The sequence below is a fragment of the Echinops telfairi genome, unplaced genomic scaffold, assembly GCF_000313985.2.
Source record: "Echinops telfairi isolate 266 unplaced genomic scaffold, ASM31398v2 ScPeMD7_18;HRSCAF=68, whole genome shotgun sequence".
In the NCBI taxonomy this organism is placed as follows: domain Eukaryota; kingdom Metazoa; phylum Chordata; class Mammalia; order Afrosoricida; family Tenrecidae; genus Echinops; species Echinops telfairi.
The window spans coordinates 14,112,308-14,122,802 of record NW_022103915.1 but is presented as its reverse complement, the minus strand read 5'-3'; the positions used below and the strand labels follow the sequence as shown (position 1 = coordinate 14,122,802).

General features: G+C 48.1%; 1 protein-coding gene across 1 annotated transcript in view; it reads left to right on the top strand.

Annotated features, from left to right (window-relative positions):
- Positions 1–10,495, top strand: part of TDP1 (tyrosyl-DNA phosphodiesterase 1) — a 68,911-nt gene that overhangs the window by 24,978 nt on the left and 33,438 nt on the right. Inside the window, exons 9-11 of the mRNA XM_045288138.1 lie at positions 3,960–4,145; positions 5,233–5,281; positions 7,348–7,414. Coding sequence (XP_045144073.1) covers positions 3,960–4,145; positions 5,233–5,281; positions 7,348–7,414 — 302 coding nt within the window. The remainder of the gene's footprint in view (positions 1–3,959; positions 4,146–5,232; positions 5,282–7,347; positions 7,415–10,495) is intronic.

The window sequence follows — 10,495 nt, the reverse complement described above, 5'->3', positions numbered from 1 at the left end:
GAGGGACTGTCCTCTGGCTGGTACAAGATGCAGAGACACAGTGGGTTTCTGTAGAAAGGCTGGGCGCTGAGAAGCAAGACTCTTTAAGCCTTTGCTCCTTTTCCCTCTGAAACAGAAGGCCCTTCTCTTTGAATAAAGAGCCTCCTGTCCTCTTGTGCTTTATTAGAGACAGCAGGCCTGACAAGCGGCCTTCCTGGCACTTCAGAGAACAGGCAGGCCTAGACAAAGTTCCTCCTGGGTGAGGGAGCTGAAAGGTCCAGAGCACAGGCATGTAGCAACTGACGTCCTGTTAGTCCCCTTCTTGGTAAGGAACCAACCAAGGCTCGGTATTGTTGGCTGAAGCTCCCAAAACAGTCATGCCATGCCGGGAACCCCAGAACAACAACCCGTCTCAGGCATCTAGCGGTGTCATTTAAGGACATCTTGGGACAGTTGACCAGCTAATGTCCTTTGAATGTTTTTAACCTAGCATTTTATAAGTGTAATGCAGGTATTGAGAATATTACAGAATAAGAGGCATACTGGGAAGATTGCCCCCTCCTGTCCCCAGAATAATCAGTGCCAAATTGATTTGTAACCCAAAGCCGATTTAGGAGCTGGCGGTGGGGGGGGGCGCACCAAAATGGTACTTTTCAACGCTTGTGGCACAAGAAATGAAGAATCTTCTGCTGTCTTTACTTAATAATTATTTTAAAATCAAAATAATTAGAACACATTGCCCTGGCATGAAATATGATTTAGGGGACTCCAAGTTAGATGAGGCGGTACAAAATGTGTTTGTATTTATGAACTCTGTGTCTGCACTGACCCCTTCTTCATGCCACATCAAGGACTTGGTTCTGTGAATGCTTCCTCTCTTTATGCACCAGCTAGTGTTGGACATGAAGGTGGATATTACTCATTTATTATTTTTGAAGTCATGTAAACTTCATTCTCATACCTAAGGTACTCTAAAATGGATGAGTATTATCAATATTTTATCATCTTTAAAAGTGCTACATTTCTGTCCCCATGGAACGCACACACACACATATACACACACCTCTGATATCACACAATGCCAACATTCCTCGACACCAGTAGCATTTCATACTACCGAATATCAGATTTTATTTCAAAGACTACTTCCGTCAAAAGATGAGTATAATCTGAACACTGAGATAGTGTGCTTCAAAAACCAGGCTCGAATTTTCATGCTAGATTTTAAGTATCATTTATATCCATTCTAGACTCCAGTATTAATATGGAAGTGGAAGGATGAGGCACTATACCAGAAGGAACTAGGCAGCATTCCACCATTTTAGGAGGTAGCATATAACCAAGAACCAATGGTAATGAAGGAAGGTACAAGCTGCACTGAAACCATTAGTGAAAAACAAGGTTCCAGGAACTGACAATACCAATTGAATTGCTTCAACCAGCCAATGAAGCATTGGAAGCATGCTCACTTGCCAAGCCAAGAAATCTGGAAGATAGTTCCTTGCCAACTGATGGGAGGAGATCCATATTTGTACCCATTCCAGACAAAGATGACCCAACAGAATGTGGAAATATCAAACTTATCATATACAAATAAAATTGCAGAAGATCATTCAACAGCATTTGCAGCAAAGTATAGACAAGGAGCTGCCAGAAACTCAAACTGGATTCAGAAGAGGACATGGAACAAAGGATAATACTGCCGATGTCAGATGGCTCTTGGCTTAGGGCAGATAATATCAGAAAGAACTTTGCTTGTGTTTTATTGATTACATAAAGGCGTTTGGCCATTTGGATCATAACAGACTATGGATTGCCTTGGGAAGAATGAGAATTCCAGAACACTTCACTGTGCTTATGTGGAACCTGTCCATGGATCAAGAGGTGTGAGCAGAACAAGAGAATACTGCATGGTTTAAAATCAGGGAAGTTCTGTGTCAGGATAGTAGCCTCTCACTATACTTAATTCAATCTGTCTGCTGAGCAAATCATCACAGAAGCTAGACTATGTAAAGAAGAATGTGGTATCGGGAAAGCTTTATTGTAATACACAGATGACACTACCTTGCTTGCTGAAAGTAAAGATGACTTGAAGCGTTTACTGGCGAAGATCAAAGATAGCAGCCTTCAGGATGGATTACAACTCAATGTTAAGAAAACCAAAATCCTCACAACTGGACCAATGAAGTGACATAATGACAAATGGAGAAAAGATTGAAGTCAAGAATTTCGTCTTGCTTGTATCCACAGTCGGTACTCATAGCAATCAAGAGATCAAACAATGCATTGGATAAGTCTGTACAAAGAGCTCTTTAAAATGTTGAGGCGCAAAGGTATTACTTTGAGGACTTAGGTGCACCTGACTCAAGCCATGGTATTTTTGATCACCTCATGTACATGTGAAACCTGGACGTTGAATAAGGAAGACTGAAGAAGTATCACTGCATTTGAATTCTGGTGTTGGCGAAGAATATTGAGCGCACCACGGACTGCCAAAAGAACAACAGATCCGTCAATGTTCCTGAGAAGTAAGGAGTATCAGGGGAGACCAGTCCCTGGATGAGGATATCATGCTTGGTAAAAGAGGGGCAGTGAAGAAGAGGAAGACCCTCAACAAGACGGACTGACGCAGTGGCTGCAATGGTGCAGCAAACACGAGCAATTGTGAGGATGGCGAGGACCCTTCTGCTGCACAGGGTCACTGTGACTCAGAACTGACCCGATGCCACCTAACAACAGCATGGTAACCCATTCCTTCGATTTTTGAGGAAGTACTAAACCATTTCTAAAATGTGCACAATTTCACATTCCCATCACCTCCTCACCAAGATTTGTTGTCCACCTTTGATAGCCATCTCTGAGTGTGAAGTCATACGCCACTGTGGTTTTGATTTGAAAGTCCCCGATAGCTAATGAAGTTGAACATCTTATCATGTACTTATTCACTGTAAACCGTTGGAGAAATGTCTTCAGATTCTATGCGCATTTTAAAACTGGGTTATTCCTTTATTATTGAAGTGTGCATGTTCTTTATAATCTAGACATAAATCCCCTTATCAAATAATATTTTTTGAAACAAACACATTCATACTCTTATTTCTCACCTTTCTGCGACAAGTCCCCTCTTGTGCCTCTAAGATATAACTTCAATACATGAAATCACTTTGAGTATAAGTGGAATCTCTTTTCCAAATAATCTATGAGTCCATTTTTTTTCACCGTTGTTTAAGTATCAAACACAAGGCAGAAGATTCAGATCAATAATCTGCAGGGCTCTACAGGTGTTATATATCCAGGTTTCAGTGGTTTCTGTTTTCTTTTTTGACCATCACTGTTACTGGGGTCCAAGTAGTAAAGCTGAATGTATTCATTCACTTCCATCGAATCAGTTCTGACTCACAGTGACCCTATAGGACAGCGTAGAACTGCCCCTGTCACTTTCCCAAACTGGAACTCTTTACATGAGTTGAAAGTCTCCTTTTTCTCCCCAGGAGCCGCTAGTGGTTTCAAACTGCTAACCTCAACGCTAGCAGTCCAACACATAACCACCATGCCGCCAAGACTCAGGTGTATTAGGCCTCATTTAAATATTAGGAGTCAAATCACACCGTATTTTGACTTTCTAGGGATAACAAACACCTATGATTCCCAGGCAGACATCTAATTTCATAAAACAGGTTGATGGTTAACTTGCTGTTGTTACTAAAAGTGGAGTGTGTGTGTGTGTGTTTGCTTTCTCTATGAATCCTAGAATTTTGAAAGAAGAAATTTTCTCGAGTCCGATTATTCGCTTAAATATTTCTAATATTTGAAATATTTCACAAAGAGGTGAAAACAGGGTCTAAACTTGATCGTCGTGTTTTGAGCCTTGCCATGCTGATTGTGCCTTTCAGAGGCAGGGACACCAGTGTTTTCATCATTCAGCATGTGGTCCGTGTGGTTTGAGCGGCTACAGCCTTGACTATACATTTCTTTTACAGCTGCTGAGAGATAACGCCTCGCCCCTTCCTGAAGCCGAGCGTTGGCCCATTGTCGGCCAGTTTTCCAGCATCGGCTCCTTGGGGGCGGATGAAACCAAATGGCTCTCTTCTGAGTTTAAAGAGAGCCTGATGACGCTAGGCAAGCCGGGCAGGATCCCAGGGAAAAGTGCCGTTCCTCTTCATCTGGTGAGTGCTGGGCCAAGGGTTCGTGGAGTCTGTAAAGTCCTAGTGGTTGGAGAGTTAAGTTGTGCATTGGGCTGCTGACTGCCAGGGCTGTGGTCCAGACCCACCAACTGTCTGCTCTAGTAAAGGTTTATGGTCTCAGAAGCCCCAGGGGGCAGTTCTACTCTGTCCTGTTTTTGTCACTAGGAGCCATCGAGTCCCTCTGACTCGTAGAGACCCTGTGTACAATGATCAAACTACCGTCTGGTCTTGTACCATCCTCACAATTGTTGCTGTTCGGGCCCATTGTTACAGCCACGGTGCCAGTCCATCTGGTCGAGGGCCCTCTTTCCTGCTGCCCTGCTGCCCTTCTCCAGGGACTGGTCTCTCCTGACAACATGTCCAGAGGATATGAGATGAAATCTCCCCATCCGAGTCGCCGAGAAGTATCCGGCTTGCTTTTTCCAAGGCACATTTGCTTGTCTTTCCAGCAGTCCGTGGCACCTGCCCTTTGAGGGTACGATCCTCTTTGTGATGGAGATGCTGTAGAGATGCCGTAGTCAGGGATGTGGGGTTGGGGGCGACAGTCAATAAGCATCTGCATTGGGCGTCATGAGTCTGTGAACTCATTCAGCTTATCAGGAGGTCCCCCGCAGCCACGGGCTAACCATACCTTTTCTCTGGTCATCAGGTCCAGGCCCCAAACCCTTAAAACGTCTAATATGACGTTGGGGCAGAATGATCCTCAAGCCTCACTGCCATCGGGTCGATGCCAACTGGTGCATTCTTAATTCTTTAGAGACCTGTGGAGGAGGAGTGAATCTTGCATTTTATCTAGTATTCATTTGGCATTTAAAGGGGGAAAATATTCAAAACGAAGTGTCTTTCCCCCCGCCGCCCCACCATCTAACTATACTCTTGTAATTTAATTAGTCGAAGTTCAATTTTCTCAATCAGACAGGCTCCCTTTAAGCACATTTTTAAAGCGTACTCTCCAAGTTTTGAAGTGTTTTGAATTGAGATTTTCATGTTCTCAAAATGAAATAATACCTCCTAAGAAATTGTGTCTCCAACAAGGTACATGGCATTTGTTTTGTCTTGTTCTTTTCAGATCTACCCTTCCGTGGAAAATGTGCGGACAAGCCTAGAAGGATACCCTGGTAACGGTGGGAGGGTGTCCCAGTGTAGGCGGAGGGTGGGGGGGTGGGGTGTGTGTGTGCGCGCAATGCCCCACTGACTCTCAAACAAGCGCTCAGACGGCCTTCCTGGGGGTGAGCAAAGCATCGGTGAGAAAGTGGGAGATGCCTTTCTTTGGGCAAGAGCCCTGGTGGCATATAGCGGTTACACATTGGGCTGCTAACCACAAGGTCAGCAGATCAAAATCACTGACTGCTCCTGGGAAGAAAGACAGGGCTTTCAAACCCCCGTAAAGAGTTGTGACCTCAGAAACCCACAGGGGCGGTTCTGCCCTGTCCTCTAGGAGTACAATGTGGTGGTAGTGACCCCTTGGCAGTGAGTGAGTTTCTGTGGGCTGGATGAAAATGGGGGCCACTGAGTACTGCTGGGTCCCAGCGATGGCCCTGCCCAGCTGGGCCCTTTGGGTTCGCTACCCAAGGCTGACCGGAGCCCACGGCAGGACTGTTCTGCCACAGGACCGCTGAGGCTGTGCTCAACTCTGCCACCAACAGCTTGTTCAAACAAGACCCCCAGATGACCATCAGAGCGTAGCTGTGACCTTCTCTCACGCTCTCCACCGCCTCGTGCCTCCCTCTCCCCAGGTGAGGGCGCTGTGTCTGAGGCACTGTGTAGCGCATCCCCAGTTGAGCCCTAGGTACGATATACTGAAGGCCTACTGCCTCTATTGAGCATCGAGATGAGCTTTGTTGTAAGCAAAGTGGTCCCTCTGTTCTCCCACGGGCTTCGTCCACGCCACAGAGGCCCGTGGTTACTTTGTAGGCTTCGTGTGGCCCTGCGCTCCATTTCTCAGACACCAGTCCTGGACCCTGCACTGGATTTGGAAGTCAGCGGTGCCCGAGATAACACCATCAAGGGGTATTAACTACAGATCTAAATAGCTTGTGCCTCTGGAAAGGAGTCTGCTTGGCATTTGCTGTCTGCTCAAAGCAGAATGGCCTGAATTAGACCAATTTGTGCTGATCACACCAGCTGTGGCCCGGCCAGAGCGGCTCCACGGAGTGGGGAGTGGATGAGCCCATTGCTTGCCCCTGAATGGCAGAACTTACGGTCTGAGCCGGGAGTTGGGAACGTGGCGCTGTTTTCCCCTCGTCTTCTCCTTTCTGTTCCTCTCCTAGGCTGCGGGCATTGTCATGTGCCTCCGATGGGGGCGGGGGGAACACGGTATTTCCATGTTCTGAATATGGCTTTAATGATTTGTAACAAGAGCCAGAAAGAGCCAGGCCTTTCTCAACACTCCGGGAGCCCCCTAGGCCCTCTTTGGTTAGAGATTTTTGTGGAGAAGTTCCCAGTGCATTTCTAAAGGCACTGGTGAGGCTACAGTGGAATTTGCCTGCTTGGAAAGAGGAAGGACAAGTGGCTTTTAATGATAGTCCCACCTGGGACAGAACCTTTAGCCTCTCTGCGGACTTAGGTCTAGGGAACTTTTTTTTTTTTAAGAAAATGTCTGAGGAGCACTCTTACTTCTTTTTGTGATTGGCCCAGTCCATTGGCCAGGCTGTGCTTTAGTAATTCGAGGTCTAGCTGGAAGCAGTACAGTGTAGATGTGGATGGAAACGGGGACCCCGTGCTCACTCTGGTCCTCCAGTCCAAGTGTCCTGGTCCTGAGCAGAACAGCAGACCTGTGCACAAGGAGGCAGGAGGCCTAGGAGGCCTCACCTGCAAGTGAGTGGCAAGACTTCCTGTCCCTGGTCCTTTCTAGCACCTTCCGGTCTGTGCTGCTAGCGGGTAGTGGCCGCCCGAGTGCTTCAGGAAGCCCCGCTTCTTTTCAGAGAGTAACCACGTGCGGTTTACTGTGCGTCCCTGAGAAAGCAGCCCCCCTGGAGCAAGCAGCCTAGCGCAAGGACAGGCCTTCGTCTTTTCCTGCCAAGCAGGACTCGAGAAGCTGTGTCATGGAAGCCGTGCCCCTTTGTTTGCTTGGGGTTGTTGCTGTCTGACTGCTGACTGTCCATTCCCGTAATGGAGGGACCCTCTCATTACCTCTCATCGTGTATTGTCACTGACTTATTTTGCCCTACTCCTCTTTTGAAAGCGGGGGGCTCTCTGCCCTACAGCATCCAGACGGCGGAGAAGCAGAACTGGCTGCATGCCTATTTTCAGTAAGTAGTTGGCCGGGAGATGCTGATGTTGCCGATGCTGATCCTGCTTCAGGAACAGAGATGTTGTTGACATCCCACATTCTTATTGTTTCTTTTTCGTAAAAATAGACCTTATGTAATATAAGTATGTCTGTTTTCAGCTACGTATGTTAGCGATGAAAATCATTTAAAGAAAGATTTTGACTCCTCACCTCCCCCAACAGGATTTTATTATCAGGCAGTGCCGGTAACACTGCAGTTTCTATTTAAATATCGGCATGTGACAAATGGGCTCCAGCATAAGAACTACTCTGAGGACGGTGCAGGACCGAGCAAGGCCTCGTTCTACTGTGCACAGGGGTCGCTATGGGTTAGAACCAACTCGGTGGCAGCCAACCACAGCCGCGTGCAGCCAATGAGGAGGAAAGCGAGGTCGTGCTGGGTGGCTGGGGATTTACACGAGCAGCGGTCAAGAGTGTTCTCCAACAAACAAACCCTTCCTGACATGTCCTCGGCTGGCAGGGCCCACGCCACTGCTCCCCGGGAATGAGAGCTCGGGTGTACATGTTGTTAGAATTTGGTGAACGATTGATGGGCAAGTGGAGGAGTCCCATCAGCCTTCCTTTGGCTGTAGCATGTTCAACTCATTCTACCCCAGTCCCCTGATTACCTCAAAAACTCCAGCTCATGGCCACGCAGTCGACTGTGACTCAGAGCAAACCCTGTGGGGCAGAGCAGAACTGCCCTGCTGGGTTTCCAAGACTAGAGCTTTACAGGAGCAGACGGCCTCATCTCCCTCCCGTGAGCATCTGGTGGGATCGAACTACTGACTTTGAACTGTTAGCAGCCCAGTACCAAGCCCACTCCTTGTGGTTGTCTCATGAGGCAGCATGGCGGACGGTGCCAGGGAGTCAAAGACCAGTGCCTGTCCCTCTCGGACATTCAGACCTGCGCACACATTACCCCAGATACATTCCCCAGCCGCTGGAAACGGGTCCTGAGCTGCCCTGCTTTCCTAAAAGCACAGGAATAACACAAGACAGGACACAAAGATCAAACAGAAACCGACCGTGGCTGGTTCAGAGGGACTTTTGGGCCCAGCAGTCTCTATGGGAACGGGTGTGTATGTGTGCAGAAAGGCTGACCAGCTTGGTACTCGAGTGATTGAAAGGACGGCTCTCAGGCTTGACTGTGTCCTCTGGGAAATGAAGGTGGAATTTGCATTTCAGTGGATTTGAACCGTGGATTCTGTGGGGAGGCTCTGCCTCCCAGAAAACCTGTCCCTAGCTCTAACTCTCTCAGCTCAGTGGGGCCACAGAACATAGGCTGGCCCTCTGCTTCATTAAGGTACAACCAAGAGAACCTTCTAGAGCCGTTCTAGTCTACAACACATGGGTTCACCATGAGCCACAATGGATCACCGGGGACAGGTTTGGCTTTCGGGTTTTTAGTCTTCGATCATTGACGTCTCTTGAAGGAGACCTGCTTGCTTCCTACTATCTGGAAATAATCTAGTACCTGGGAAGGCCAGTTTCTTGCATTTCTATGTAAGGGTGATCATCTCCCAAGAGAAATGATTTCCCATTTCTTAAGTCATCGTGCACGGTCGAAAACTTAGAAACCAGACTTGGGCATGCAACTATCAGCATTTGTCCAAAGGATTTTTGAGTGGCTGCCCGGCCTGCCAGCGATCCCATTTGATATTGATAAGGAAGCTGCTCGCAGTTTGCATGATCCTGTCTTCAGGTCCACCGTCCAGCTAAAGAGACGAGATATGTGCGTGCAGGTAGCACTGCAGAAACAATGCGCCGGGGTAAACCAGAGCTGCTGCAGGGTCATAGAAACCTTGTTAAGCAAAGATCCAGACTGCTGGGAAGCTGTCGTCTCGGCCAATCCTCTGTTGAGTCTGCGTGCGTCTGGAGGTGATATTTCCACCTGATTCTTCCCCCAAAGAACCCTGTCCTCCTCAAGTACACCATCTCCTCACGGGACTCGGACCGTGCTTCTTCTCAGTGCTCTCGAGATCGGAGAACCAAAAGCAGCCTGCAGGGCTCGGATCAGCGCTGTAGGAAGGGGGGACTGAGCTTGCCAAGGAGGTAGTCCTTGCTCCCCTCAAAGAACGAGCAGGTGCTTATGGGGAACACCTTGGGCATCTTCCCTGGCTTTTTTCCCACCAAGGCAGGTTTCTGTTTGCTTAAACCTTCTCCAGAGGCCTCTCCCATCATCCTGCAGCCTTCCAGAGAATGTATGAAGATGGCTCCCGCCGGAACGCAAAACACCATCACCATAACCTTCGCAGCTCGCCCCTCTGCCCTGGAGTCATCTTGGAGGTCTTCTCCACCTGCCTTGAAACACTTGTTGAGAACACATAGTCCGAGAAGCTCTTGTTATGTGGGCCAGCTTTCCCATAAACGTGTGGCAAAGCTGCACTGATCTGGGAAGATGTCCACTTGAGATTTGTTAAAATTTTGAAATTAGCCTTGACCTCAAAATCAACCCCGCTCCCTGTTTGTTTGTTGTTTTGCAAACACCTTAAGGAGATTCAGACAAATGTATTGCTGAGCGAACTTGTCTGCAGGCCCGATCACAGAGAATCCCTTAAACGTGTTTTGCATGGAGGAAGCCCATACATGGGTGAACTAGAACAGTCGCAATGCTTTTGCACATACCCTTGTATGTGTGGGTCTGTGCGTGTGTGATTGGCAAGGATTGGGAAGGACGTGACAAAAGATGACCTCTTCTCAGTGGACAGTGATTTTCCTTGTCTGTTGGCCTACGCAAGGAGCCCTCATGGCATAGCGTTTCATAACCTGTTGGGCTGCTAACCTCAAGGTCAGCAGTTCAGTCCAAACCACCAGCAGCTCTGAGCAAGGAAACGGTGACTGTATACATCCAGAAGAGCTACAGCACCCGGGAGTTGAGACTCTTCTTCCAGAGCAGTTACCTGGGAAGCCCACAGGTGCAGTGCTACCCCGTCGCTGTGAGTCGGAGTCGACTCAAGGTTCATAGGTTTGAGCTTAGAGCAGGCGTCCTCAAACTATGGCCTGCGGGCCACATGCAGCCCGCCGAGGACATTTATCCGGCCCGCTGGGTGTTTTTGCC